Genomic DNA, 14,872 nt, shown 5'->3' on the forward strand with positions numbered 1-14,872 from the left:
CACGGAACACACCCATTATACCACGGAATGCGTCTGTTATAACGCGGAAGGCACCTGTTATAACACGGAACATGTCTGTTATCACATGGTTTCTGAGCGGTCGATGACGAACTACTTTCTTGAGCTGGGCTGCTGAGCGGTATGATATAGTACGTGTAATGAAACAGTAACGCGGCGCCATATCCTCTGTTATTTGTCCCAACATTTTACTGTGTGTGCGCATATTTTATCTCGCCAAACTTTATCATTGCATTATTTATGGGGAAATAGTTTTCGCTTAATGCGACACTTTTGAGGAATGCATTTTTACGAGCACTTACTGTAAGGTAAAAGTGGCGTTTAATATAGTTATTTTTTAATGGGTAGTGTTTACATGCTATGGTTATGAGAGTTATATGTAACTTATCATTTGGAAGTTATGAATTGCACTAACCAAAAGTTAATAAAAAAAAGCCTGTGAGACTAACTTCACGGAGCCTCAAATTTATGCAAATATTACTCGATGGGATAGCTCGGTGGTCTGAACATTCATTTCGGTGACAATAAAACTACCATTCCCAACTTTTGCAATATATTTCAGAGTTCTGTAATGTTGCTCAAGACAATTAATACATTTGGCTGGTTTTCTAATGGGGTGAGTTCTTCCCAAAGAGCAACAACATTTTATACAAAACATTTCCACTAATATATCACCTTCAGGAGAATTTTTGTGACAGACGAATAGGGCCAATGCATTAATGCTTTCAACCTTAGTTGGAAAGTGTAAAAAATGCCTTTGTCTTTGTGCCGTGTGTCCACACTTGTGTACCAGAGAGCGATAGTGTAGTGGTTAGTGCGTGGTGCTACGAACCTGGCGACCCCAGTTTGATTCCCGCTCATGGCCAACACTAGTGACGATTATCTGAATTCGTCCGGGGCCTCCCGTAGGTCGACTCAGCTTCAACTGAGTACCTGGTGCGGTGTGTAAACATCGTCACTGGGGAGACAAAGGCTGCCAGGTGTGTCTTGCCAGCCTTCATAGGTTGCTCACTAACAGCACTTACTCCTACAGTCTGTTAAGGCTATACAGGTGATCTTTGTGTTTGTTCCAGACACAGCTGACTACACTACAAGAGGAAGATGAACCAGCAGCCTCGTCCCCTGGCACCAAGCTTGAGATGCACACCACTGAAACAACTCACCAGGTCAGGGCATCACCGCATGCAAGTGTGTGTGTACGTGTGTACGTGTGTGTGGGTTTGTATTTTGGGGAGTTGTGCACTGCGATATGAACCTGGTCACCTGGGTTCGATGCCCAACCACGGATACTATTGGTCGAAGAAGAGTTTTGTTTGGAGATGAATCCTCTCATTAAAGATAATTGATGTACATGCATTTAAAAAATTCCAAGTCTAGTCACTGTTCATTGTGTACAAACCTTCATAGCAATATGCTTCTCTGGAGGTTTTTATATTGGGAGGCATAGATACAACAGGATTAGATTATTTTGTGGCTTTTCAGCAGCAGACTTGGTTATGCTCCTCACCATCTCGAATACCTGGTAGAGACTCCAGCTTTCCGGAGAGAAATCGCTTGTTTAGATTTGTGATGGTAAGCTGGGCTCTGGGTGGTGTTCCAGATGGTTCGGTGCATTTTTACCATTGTTTTCATTCTTTTAGGTGGTGGTTACAGTGACCGAATCCATCCCGGATGGGAGCGTGACCTGCGAAGATGGAAGCATGACCTGTGACAACGGGGGTGTGGGCGCTGACGAGGGGGATGTGGCTTGCAGGGAAGTGGGTGTGGCGTGCGGAGAGGCTGGCGTGGCCTCCGCTATGGTAGGGGTGTCACTGGAGAGCGCCATCCTGGCCACGCTGGACATGGTGCAGCGTGCGGGCGGCTCCATTCACATCACCCCCGCACACAGCATCACAAGCTCGCTGGGGCAGTCCATGGCATCGCTGGAGCAGCCCGTCACCTACACGAGCTCGTCGGGCATCGTGTCGTTACCGGGGCAGAACGTCACCTACACCATTAGCCCGTCGTCTGGGGCTGTAACCTTTACGAGCGCAGCCGGCGAGCTACCGTCTCCGGGCCATTCGACCGTGCTGTCGCCATCGCCCACGCTGTCGTGCGGGGTGGGGCACGGCGAGAAAATACGCTCGCAGGGGAACTCCGGCACGGACATGGATGACGAGGAAGCGAGTGTGCTTGCCTGCGCTCGCCACGACGCCGACGTGCTCGTATTAAAACACGGCGGCGCCGGCGGCGTGCTGTCGCACAACCGGACCAAGGTCGTGCTCGTGCACAGGGACACGGACGTGCACGTGCTCGGACAAACGGGTGCAGATGTGCACGTGCACGCGCATGGCAGCGCTGACGCACGCTCGCTTTCGCACGGGCACGAGGACCCGCAGGAGCTTGCCAGCACGCCATGGGTAACGCATGGTGGGGAAGATGATGTTGTTGAAGATATTGATGATGTTGATCATCATGGTCAACATGAACATATGGAGCAGGATGTGTGATGTGTATGTGTGATGTGTGTGTTTCTGTTGTGATTGATGTGTGAGGTTATTGCTGAATGAGTGATTGGTTGAGGTCGTGTATTTTGTGTGCGAGTTAATGTCATTTAGTGTAATATGGGTGGTGTGGTGCATCTGTCCATCTAACTCAATCAACCCATAACACTTGAGTCTGACCGATCTGCCAGCCTCAAAGTGCATCTAAGCTTGCACAAGCGCAGTGGTGACGTTACCTGGCTGCAAATGGCAGCTGTTGTTGTAGAGAGGTTGTATGTATGTTGAATTGATTTCGTGCCGTACGTAGCCAGGGGAAGGTTCTCGACCTGTATGTGGATATAGTATGCCTTGGGCCTTAATGCCAGCTTATCATATCCATAAAAAATATACATAAGCTGGAGAGTATTTGATCATGTTAAGGGATTTTGTATCGGATAAAATTACGTTAATTTAAAAGTGAGGTTTTTTGCAGAACTGTCCTAAATCTGGCCCGTGGTTCTTATGAAACATGAGGTCTGTATAAAGTTCGTAAATCATTTAAATAAAAAGTCGTTTGTATAGCCAAAATGCTGTGTATTTTTGAGCAGGTTCAAATTATATTGTATTAGGATTTGAGGTTTTAGGTCGTAATATGTTCCTTTGTAATGTTCCTGTGACATTTTAGCTGCTGCATGTGTCATTTTGTTGAAGTATCTCTGGGCATGGTAGCTGTCTTAATATTTGCTGAAGTATTGATTATAATTATGGCATAATAGCACATACAGCATCGTCTAAATAAAATGTATCATAGCACAATAGCAGCCCATTGGAATGTCGCATGTGCATCACAGTGTGAGTGGTAGGTTGTCGGAGGGAATGGAATATGTTGAAATAGTGGACCACAAACAGTAGTCTCTTGCAGAATGATACTGGAAGCTCACTATTTACGAAATTCAAAGAGAGGTTCATTATTTCCTTTGTTATAATGTATTTTTGTGAACACTTTATAACGCTATAAATGTCACTACATATTATTTGGGTCTTTCGGTAAAGTCACGTAGATAGGTTCAAAGAAAATAGCAAAAAGCTACGACGTTTCGATCACAACACAAGCGTCCTGATGATGATCGCTTGTGTTGTGATCGAAACGTCGTGGTTTTTTGTTATTTTCTTTAAACCTATCTACGTGACTTTACCGAAAGACCCAAAGAATATGAATTCCTGCAGACACGAAAGCTTTAAGTCAAGATTTATGTCACTACATTTAATAACATTTCTTTCAAATGCTAGATATCCACCAGCACATTGTTGCCAATGATTTGAAGCGGAAAATGGCCAAAGGAACCTCGACGTTGCTAAATTTTGCAATATATGCATTCAAAAGATGTCAAAAATGGCAGTAGACATTTTACCATATTTTACACGAAGCAACCCGATGCAAGAACCCTAATTACATACCAAGAACCGCTTCAGTCTCATCCTTGTTTTGATTCAAAAGCATCTGTGTAGTTTTAATTGCGCCTGCTCCTTCTTGACGTTTTAATTAACAGGCTTTTTTTTAAAACCGATTAAACAAAATATAAACAGGCCCAGACTTATGGCACCTATGGGGGTGTTTTTGTTTACGTTCTTTCGGAGGGGTGGGGGGGTCCAAAGGGTGGAGGGGAGTGATGGGTGGGTGGGGGCCAGAGTGGATGTAATTTGTGGGCTTTTGCGAGGGGGCGGCCTCGTCTGGGTTCGAATTGGGGAGGAGGGGTTTTAGAGGGGAGTGATTGAAGGAGATGAGCGAGGGGTTTGAGGGTGGAGTGATTGAGGGAGGGGTTTGAGAGGGGAGTGGTTGAAGGAGAATGGAACATCTTCGCCGGCTATAAACATTTAGGCTAGCCTGCCTACGATCCATCCTGGGTTTAACCAGGCTGGATTGTGTGAGGAGCTCACAACCCTTGAAAGATATGGACAAAGTCCCATTGATGAGCTCATCCGGCAGACAAGGCTGCGTTTGCTGGGTCATGTAGCCCGCATGCCCAGCCACCGCATGCCCAAACAGCTTTTGTTCGGCCGCATAGATTGGGCTAAACGGGCGCGGCACGGGCTAGAGCAGAGATAGAGTGACGTGGAGCTGAGTGGAATTGCCGATGACTGGTACCAGCGGTGTCAAGATTGGCCTTTGTGGAGGAGGCTCGTGAAGGACGCTACTGGGGAGTTGGAGGCAGTCGCCCTCCAACAACAGAGGAGCGACGCTCACAACAACGAGCGGAGCGCCGGGTGGCTAAAGAACAGCCAGTTGGCACAGTAGGGGGCACAGGTGGTGCGTCAGCCAGTCATCTTAGTCGACCCGTGGCACCTTCTGGGTCTGTTCCGTGACCTGCCAGCGGGCGTTCGACACTTCACGTGGCCTCAACGTGCACATAGCCTGGCACAAGCGCCGTGGTGACGTCACCGCCACTTAGTGGCGAATGGCTGTTGTTGTTGAAGGAGAGGGGAGGGGTTTGGCAGGGGAGTGATTGGGAGATGGGGGAGTGATTGAAGGAGAGGGGAGTGGTTGGTTTCTGCTTGTGCTTGATATCAAGAGTACGAATGTGAGACTCCTTTGTCCTCAAGTTATTTTTAACTTGGAGCAAAAAAAAGTCCGTAGGCAGCAGCTTATTAACACCTGCCCAATGTTCCAAGTGACTTTTACATTGGCATTCAGTAACCCATCTGTTTGTGTGCACCGAGTTTAATAGACTGAATGGTACTCAAAAGGAATTGCGGGCTGATTGTGTTAAAATAAACAAAGAAATGTAAAACATTCACGGCGCCCCTTGCAGAGTGGTTTGGGAGCCGCGCTTAAACAAACTCGCTACAAGGTCCGCCATCCCCGGCAGCCTCCCTCCATCGGACCACATTTTAGATGAGGTTAATCCCTTAAGCCCTCCGTTCACCAGTGGCATACGTCGTGCATTGAGAAGAATGATTGTTTGACTTATCTCAAGATAACGTACTGACAAGCGTATCCTTACATCTGATCAGAAATGTAAATTATCACTTGGCTTATTGGACACTTCGTTAATGTCCCACGCCATTTGACTACTGCCTCGGCGAGGCATGAGCTTACCAGATACTGTCACGAAGCAGCAGGATGATATGCCTTATAACCTAATCTGCTCCATATCGCATCTTCCCCCGACAGCGAAAACATTGCTGGCATGTTACTGAAGAGTGGCCCAGTAAACGTGCGGTACGTTCGGCCAACGTTGTTGATCCAATAGTTCCAATCACGTGCCAAAGTTGGTTCATGTTTACTTGGGAGGCAGCCTTGTCACAGTTTGTTTTTTTGGCCCTTTGCCAAATGAGGGTGGGTTGTCAAGTCTGGCGTGTTACGATCCGCCTGGCGTGAAGTGCCCATCAATAAAAACAACTCAACATATCCATCGGAAACAAATGAGGTAACGGCAACGTGATAAGCAACGATTCGGGCAAGAACATTTAATTCATTTTTGGGCAGTGTCATTGACAAATGTGTTGAGCTTTTTGTACCTCTGCTAAAGGAGTATCACAGTAAAAAAACACCCTGAAATATATTCACTGAGGTGACGTAAGAGTTGCATTTGCCATTGGTCATACACACGCACAGGTCTGGTGCGCGTGTGGACGTACAGGATTGTATGTAGAAACATCGCAGCATATCACGTGTTATTTCAACTCGTGAAGTGCATAATAAATGAAATAGCATCGGCATTTCAGGCTGCTGTGCATTGCATTGTTTCAAGAAAATAGAGAGTGGCCTCTTATAAGGCAATGGCAAAAGATGCTTATCATACACGTGATGTTTGTCATGTGTTTTTCGATATTGTTTACCTTTTGCTAACAATATAAAAACCCTACGCGTATAAAGATGGGTGGAAGGCGACGTTGAATGAGTACATCTTTGGTTTAAAGAAGGTTCCCCATGAGGACTGCTGTATTCCAACACGTACCAGGGTGAACTTCAACAACAACAAGCCTTTAGTATAGTTAGACTTGTATACCACTTATTTTAGATTTAAGATTACTATATGTTGAATGTATGCACCTTCCTGCCTAAGTAAATTCCTTGTTTGTGCGACCTTTCATGGCGAATAAAACCCTTTCTGATTCTGATTTTCACTCAAATTCTTCCCAGTAAATCAGCACACTTGGGCCACTTGGACGATGCCCAAGGGGATTTGCACACCGCGCAGGTCACGGCAAACATTGCCCTCTACATCAGAACATTGCCATACGAGGTTGCATTTTAACCCCACGAAAATCCCTTCAGCGCAAAGCACACGACGTGTTGTTAACTTCAATGTTGCGTTTCAGTGACATACACAACTGTATTTAACTTCAGGATGTGAAGGAATACCTTTCACCCATGTCCCCCCATCATATAACCGCCGATTGTCTTGTTGAGTGTGCAAGGAAACAGTGTTTATGCAGACAAGCTGCCGGCCCCCACAGGTCCAATTCAGCTCTGATTAAGCGCCACGTGTGGGCTTGTAGTCTGAGTGAGTTATTGTACCGTGTTCAGTTTTTATATTTATCCTTCTGCAAGACATTTAATAAAGCGTGGGTGTGGCCGATGATAAACCCGGATTTAGGTGACTTCCTTTTTATTTTGTGTGCGTGATCTTATAACAACAACGACTTCAAAAGAAGCAACACCAATAGCAACAAAAACAGCAGCAATGATAACAGCAACAGCAGCAACAAATGATGACATTCCATGAGGGCTGTTTTTCCCAGTCTGGTTCAAAATTTGGGACGTAACACCGCTCTTGAAAAAGTTGCCTTGAACGATTTTGACCCTGCAAACTATCGCCAAATCTCAAACCTGAATACGATTTCAAAGAGCGCCTGTGCGTGAAGCGGTTACTTCCCCCACGTCACTGCCATGGGTAGATTTAATCCATTGCAGTCAGCGTAATGTAAGTTCTGCAGCACTAGAGATGGCTCGACAAAAGATCACTGATGGCCTTTACAAGATCATGGATGACTGGTGCGCCACAGCACTGGTTGGCCTCTATCTCTCAGCCGCCTTTGACACCAGCAACCATGAGATATTCATCAGGCAGCTAAGGTCAAGGTTCGATGTATCAGGTAAGGCACTGAGGTGGATTGAGTCATACCTATGCAGTGACTGACTCAGAGACACTTCACACTTTAGTAATAACTATGGTTCCCAGTCAGGACAGCTGGCAGACTGCCTGACTGGCGACGCCGAGATGGAGAAGATGGTGACGGCGACGAAGACTCCAGCAGCAGCAGCACGACGGTGATCCCACTCCAAACGACAGCCCCGAGGTTCCCTCCCGGGGCCCCTCTTATATTATCAGCGTGGCCTGGCTCCGCCCCGGTCATGCCCCCCTTCTGGAACCTACTAGCAAGTTCTCGATGTGTCCCTTCTGTCACCTTTTCCCTACATCCCTCTCCCTGGTCTATCACGTGACCTGCTGTCAGTCAGAGCTGCTGTAGCTGCAGATCCCCTTCCCTGCCAGCAACCAGCGCTATGCTGCTAAGTGACCGATTCTATGTCACTACACCTACATCGACGATCACAGTTTGTCAAGCCGGGTGGCTAGCCAGAGTATCGCAGGGGTCTGTCCTCGGGCCCTTCCTATTTTCAACATAGGTCTCTCCAATCACCGAAATAATCTTATCGCATGACATCTATTCATCTAAAGAGCCTCGGCACCATACTCGTTCAGAATATGTCTACGACTATTGAGTCGTGACATAGCCAACACGGTGGCATGTAGCACAGTATCGACAAGGATCGATGATTGCAAATCACTACTCGACGGGACGTCTGGGGAAAACATTACCAAGCTGCAGCGTGTACAAAATAATCTGACACGTGTCGGGACGAGTGTTTCAAGATCCGACCATGTCCGTTCAGTGCTCGCCGACACTGCATTGGCTTCCAGTTGCCGAACAAATCCATTATAAGATCGCACTCATTACACACAAAGTGCTTGCCACAAATGAATCACAGTACCATGCTGATTTTGTCAAGGAGCATAAACCATCGCGCAAATTTCAGTTAAAAGAGTGGATATTTCTAACTCTGACGCTTGTATTTCGGGGACTGCCTGTATTTATTTAAAAACATTGTTTTGCCTTCATAAGAGCATCAGCAGGCCATAATATCCTATTATGGCATCCAGGGAACAATAGCTGTTAAAAGAAAAATAACTACAGCGAAGCAATCCTGAAAGTTCTTCAGCAGCAATGCTAGGCGTTGGTGTTAATAATTAGGTTACTTTGGTAATGAATGACGTTGCGTTTTTATAGCCATTTGTCAACACATTGCCATGTGAGTCATAGCCCTCACAGGGAATGTTTGGCCATACTTCACACTGGTCAGTGTGGGTTGGTGGTAATCTACTTATTACATCCCTGAGCCAGTAGGGGGAAATTCCACGTTCCTATGGCGAGGGAAAGTCTCCCCATACTACAACCACCTTTGACTTCCCCACAAAGTGGCACTCATGGTTTTCGACTCTGACGGATGATGGGTTAAATCGACAACCAACTAGGATTAGAACTCTCCCTACCACGGAGCCACATTAAGTTAATAAATGTTAACTAAATTTATTATGAGTAGGTATTAATTACGTGCATGTAAATAATGCAAATATAGTACAGTAATTGTAAAGTAATTAATTGTAAAGTAATGAATACCATATAACAAAATTCTGATATTGGTAGGGGTACATGGACAGTTGACAAGGCTGGTAAGGGGGTACATGACAAGCAATGTTTGCGTAGACCACTGCTGTTCGTGTATATATGTGTACCACTGGTTTGCATAAACCACTGCTACATGCAAATTGTGCGTTTAGTTTATTGTCGAATGTTTCATAGCCCTGGAAACAAAATCCCCATTCTTAGTCAAGACTTGAACTTTGATTCGTAACGTGACTGCGTCGTCTGAATATGACTAACTTGATTTTTACAAACATATACCAATGTGAGGTGTTTCTGGGTAAACAAGCACTACATCAATAAAAATGGGTTGTTTAGCCCACAAGACACTCCCTCTTCGGTTGTACATTTAGTTGGGGTCGTAATTTCTGTTGAGCAACGTACCGCGCCCGAGATTCCACAACGTTGTCTATTCAAAGATTACGATTATTCACGGAATTTATTAACATGTTATGAAATATCATCAGCCATGATCTATGCAAGGGCATCGCCAGTCCTGCCTGTGATACCCACAATCCGTGCCACACATCCCCGCACATGAACGAATTACAATCGCTCCGTGTCCACGTTGGTTGATCTCCTCTCCGTGTTCACACCTTTGGCTGCCATTCCGTCACCAGCCTGACTAGCATCGGCCATCAACCCTTAGCTGTGCCCTGCCCAAACTACGATACAAACTTGAGTAAAATATCATTAACTAGCCTTTTGCCCGTCCAAGGACGGGTGTATTGCAGTAAATCTGAAACTTGCAAGTAGAAAAGCAGACCGCGACGTGAAATTAATTGCATCAATTCGTGTGCAATTTGTAAGGGCGCGGTGACACAGGCTTATATCATTTAAAGGTTATAATCCCTTGTTCATCGTGACGTCCTTTTTACTTTGATGTCTCAACAGCGTTACGGAGATCGCGTGACGTGAGGGTTCTGCCTTTGTAGTGAGGGTTGTGAGTTGACGCCGAGGAGGGGGGAGGAGGCGCCTCGCCCCCCCCCATGTGGAGTGACGTCACCCGCTAATTATTATGAATGGGGGGGGGTGTTTATTTGGAGGAACCTGCTCATGATTATTAATGAGGGGAGCTGGTCGATGTGGAGTGACGTCACCTGCTCATGATTATTAATGAGGAGGGGTCCGTGTGGAGGACGTAATCTGTTCATGATTATTAATGAGGGGGGCTGGTCGACATGGAGTGACGTCACGAGCGTTGCACAGACATTCTTGGCTCATTATAGTAGGTAATAATAATAGGGGGGGTTGCCATTTGGAGGACGTCACCTGCTCATGAATATTAATGAGGGCTGGTCGATGTGAAGTGACGTCACGAGCGTTAAGGACAGACATTCCTGGGTGATCATAGTAGGTATGCTATGGGACCATTCTTTCGCCAGTATCGAAATGGTGAAATAAGAAGAATATGCTTTACCCATTCTGATAACACAAGAGGCGTTAAGATGTTCAAACACCAAATAATACGCATTCTGTTTCTACAAATTGCCATAAGCATGTGGTTAATGCAGACTTGATGCCTTGCAATAGGTGTCTATTTGGTGTTTGAACGTCTTATAACACCCGTGTTATTTTTTTTATTTAAAGCTTTCGTGACTGCAGGGATTCATATTCTTGGTTCTTTCGGTAAAGTCACGTAGAAGGGAAACAATAAAATTATAAAACAATACAACAGAAAGGGTAACGCCTATACTTATTTCACAATTGATGCGAAACTTTACTTAACGTAATAAAATCGTACAAAGTAAATGTTCGTTGCTATTCGTTGTTTTTAAGTATTTAAACACACTATTCCTGTCATGTTCTTGGGTCTTTCGGTAACGTCACGTAGATAGGTTCAAAGAAAATAACAAAAAAAACAGGTCCCTGACAGGGTGGGCTGGTAGGAACATTGGAATTTTTCACTTCGTTAAAGTATTGAAAGGGGACGGACGGACGGACACATGAATCTATTGCAGGCTGGTACACTCAGTTTACAACTTCGTTCCTACCAGTATAACCATTACTGTCATGTCAAACATGTTGTCTCTGAAGCACTTTATAAAAGAACATCGCATCTTGAACGGACGCACGCACGCGGTCACGAGAATGGCGCATGACCTCATCTCGCTTGCACCTGGGCTAAACGACGGTGGCGTCTATAAACATTGTGTGTGTGGTAGGTGAGTGGTGGTGGTGGTGATGATGATGCGGGGTGGATGACGCTCCGTGCCCCGTGTTTGTTTTTTATCCACATTCAGCACCCCTCCCCATCGCCCGCAACGTCCGCTGCCTGCGTGACGTCACTCTGCGTGACGTCACAGGTCGCCCTCACCTGCGCGGCACGGCGAACCCGTGCGTCACTCGGGACTCGAGAGTCGGCGGCAAGCGGCGGAGCCCTCCGTCTCTTTACTACTGCGGCTGAACCCACGGACGCGACAACCTCCTTCCACACCTCGTCGCAGCGACGATGCCTTCGGAAAAGGTAAGGGGGGAGGGGTAAACATGGGGAGGAGAAGGAGGAGGAGGGAGACATTTGGCAAAACGTGTGGCTGGTGGGAACAATGGGCGGTGCTGTTTTTTTTTCTTCTTCTACGGTGCTCATGGAGTGTCCTCGGTTCGATTGGCCTTCTCGCTCGAGACGTCGCCGTTTAGCTCCTCGAGTGCAACGAGACGTCGGGGAGGAATCTTAGAACACCCGGCGGTCGAGCGGGGGGGCGAGGTCTTCCATTGTTCTGGCTTGTCCCCCCAGGACGAGTGCTTGCGATCGGTCCACGCCGTGTGATGCTCAATCCCGAGTCGGGAGGAGGTGGAGGTGGTGGGCGGGTGGCCTCCACTCGGCACCCCTCCGGCGGAATGGATACAATGAGTACCCCGGGTGATTTACACTTAGTGGGCATTAAGACAGCGGCGGTCTGGCTCGGTGAGAGGATTGTGGACTTCTATCTCGTCCACTAGGCTCAGGGCTGTAAACACGATCTGAGTATTTGTCTAGCGCTCTGTCATCATTGCGTTCCTCGCGTTTTCTGCTGAGTACATGGACTATGTACGGTACATAGGATGTATGTAGTAAACTCCAGTGAGGCCTGTGATAAGAGCATCCGGAATGCGGCCAGTCTCATCTTAAATGGGAAGCTAAGCAAAATTTCAGTCGGGATATCATTGTGTGGATGGGCAACCATATAGCATTATTACACATGTCTGTTGTTTCCGGCCTTCATCCCACACTGACCAGCGCACTGATGTATGGTCTAATAAGCCCTCGCCCAGCAGGGTTTACATGTGGTCGGGTCAGCAAAGAGCTGGGCCGGCACCGCTGAGAGCCTGGGTTCGAGTCCAGGCAGTGCCCTACGGTTAAAACCGAATTTCTCAATTGGAGCCAGTTGATGTTGATGTCATGCCGGCGACGGTCACCGTTGACTGCGCACGCAAAAACACCCCGTCACCATACATTTGGTTCTCCACTTAATTTGTCCAAATTGCAGCTTTCCGATATTTAGCACATGCTGCCTTTGACTGTGTGTGCCCAGGATGCCACTTGAAGGCGGGATCTCAGATGTAGTTCTGTTGTATCTGCGTGAGATCCGAATGGATTCCTTAATCTCACGACAGAACGCTAATATCACAATTTGGGTAAAACTGGCGGGGGCCGGGCACGCCGAGATTATAATTTACAAGCTATTGTACTCATCAGATGGGTTGTATCTATGTAATCCAATGCTGGATGAAGGCCTCCGCTTGCCCGTGCTGGTCAATACCGTTGTTTGATTATACTCAGTGCGTATTGCTTTAGGTGAAGATTGGCCAGCTTATCAGGATTACCCCCCCCCCCATCATCCCGCCATGTGTCTGTAAAGGCGTCGTGTAAAATATATGTTACTCTGTGGCCTGCAGAACAAATCAATTACCGTTACGTGACGTTTCTGTGTTACCTCGGCCGAGGAAGAAAACACGTTTGGTCTGAGCTCTAAGGTCATAGCGAGCCCGTAATGAATGCAGCCCCAGAGCCAGTGAAGGAAATTCTACGTTACTGTGGTGAGAGCAGGCACCAGCCACTGCTAGACTTCGAGACGTTGAGATGTTGACTACCTCGGCTGGTATACAGGAAGCCGTGGGTTCAATCCCGACCCTGACGGCTGTATTTTTGGAATTTGCGTGTTCTCCCTGTGGTTGCGTGGATTTTTCTCCAGGTCCTTCAGTTTATCCCTAAATTTAGAATCAACATACGTTAGGAGTATATGGCTGCTATACAGAATCAAAATCATATTTAAACTGGAAGAATCCGATGAGCTATAAAGCTCTTTTTTCGCAGATGTCCAGTGATACGTGTTCAGCCACTTTGTTGAGCCGTGATTTGTGGCCAGGTTGCTTCTCAAATAGAGCTATATAACTCAGTGCTATTAACCTGATAAAATAACAGTAGTTTAACAGCAGGTCTAGAAGGAACGACCCGACCCTCGTAGTGAAAAACGAGAAGTGATGCTGTCTTAGGTTGAGTCATCTGCAATTGAAAGGAGGGAAATGATGGCGATTTAATTAAACTGGCTGGGGAATTCCCACTGGGTTTTTTTCAGGAGCATCCCACGTTGAGATTGTTTTGACCAAATTACTTTTGAAAGACAATTTTTCCACGTGGTGGCATACACAGAGAAAACCCCTGGCGTACGAGAGGAGAACGCTCGGAGGTCTGCACAGATGGGTTCCCCAACACACTTGCCTTGTGCTCACCTCTTGGCCACCTCACAGCACATGCTAGCGTGATCCATCAACCCTTGCCTCCACAAAACGTTGGATCTCAGGGCGTGCGCTCTACATGTTTGTAGCTCACATTTGAACTCAACACTGTCACGTGTCGTGCGATAGTTCCTTACATATATGGTATGATTTTTTACAGCCTTTTGTCAATCCACTGCTAGATGTATCCCTCCTCCACACTGTTGATTTCATAGGGGGGCGGGGGTGGTGGTAGGTTCAATCATATTTCGCCACGCTCATTTGTCTCGCGTCTGGAACGATGTACGATTTCGCGTTGTGTATTGTATAGCGAAGCTGTGTCCAGGTATTTCTACGTGCGACGTGAACGCGTGTGTTAAGTGATTTCCGTGCATTGTTTTAGCCGGTCACTATGTATTTAGTGTGAAATTGTGTATTTCATTACAATACTGTAAAACCCCTGGTGTATTCAGGTGAGAATCCATTTTGTTGCAGACGTTGTTGGTCGTGGCTTGCACCTCTCATGCCCCCTGGCTCGGCATAGCTCGGCCTCCCCTATCAAGTTTCTAGTTGAATATATATAATATATTTAACCAGATAAAGAAATCGCGAAACCAGGAGACGCAGCCTAATTTACATGAGTGGCTGGGGGGGGATGTCACCAAAACGACAAATGGAATACAAATTAAAGTACTGTGTGTACAGCAGTGAAGCAAACATATATCGGGAGCAATAATTAATACAACAGCCATAAATTATGGTCAAATAGAGTAAAAACTGCGTTTCGCAAGAACTCAAACGAACTGCACGAACATAAAAACACATTGGTGAGGTGAGCATTGAGGTGGTTTTACAGTCCTGCACATGGTGTAGAGAGGACGTTTTATGGTTTTGGTAGGCGAGGCTGGTGGTAGGCGAGGTTGATGTTAGATGGTGGACTTGCGATGGTCAGCGTTCTGCTCTCGTCTCTCACGTGATGTTATTCCACC

General features: G+C 46.6%; 2 protein-coding genes across 6 annotated transcripts in view; both read left to right on the forward strand.

Annotated features, from left to right (window-relative positions):
* PRDM15 (PR/SET domain 15) overlaps positions 1 to 4,074 on the forward strand; it is a 32,068-nt gene extending 27,994 nt beyond the window's left edge. For all 5 annotated transcript variants that reach the window (XM_076074992.1, XM_076074990.1, XM_076074988.1 and 2 more), the window contains exons 25-26: positions 1,092 to 1,184; positions 1,659 to 4,074. In XM_076074992.1, the coding sequence (XP_075931107.1) occupies positions 1,092 to 1,184; positions 1,659 to 2,507 (942 nt within the window). In that variant the 3' untranslated portion in view covers positions 2,508 to 4,074. The remainder of the gene's footprint in view (positions 1 to 1,091; positions 1,185 to 1,658) is intronic.
* A 7,318-nt stretch (positions 4,075 to 11,392) lies between these two features.
* The window catches only part of LOC116955349 (transmembrane protease serine 3-like), a 32,863-nt gene continuing 29,383 nt past the window's right edge, over positions 11,393 to 14,872 (forward strand). Inside the window, exon 1 of the mRNA XM_032976375.2 lies at positions 11,393 to 11,655. Within this exon, the coding sequence (XP_032832266.2) occupies positions 11,641 to 11,655 (15 nt within the window). The 5' untranslated portion in view covers positions 11,393 to 11,640. The remainder of the gene's footprint in view (positions 11,656 to 14,872) is intronic.

Source organism: Petromyzon marinus, chromosome 3 (assembly GCF_048934315.1).
Source record: "Petromyzon marinus isolate PM22_M1 ecotype Great Lakes invasive population chromosome 3, UKy_Petmar_22M1.pri1.0, whole genome shotgun sequence".
NCBI lineage: Eukaryota > Metazoa > Chordata > Hyperoartia > Petromyzontiformes > Petromyzontidae > Petromyzon > Petromyzon marinus.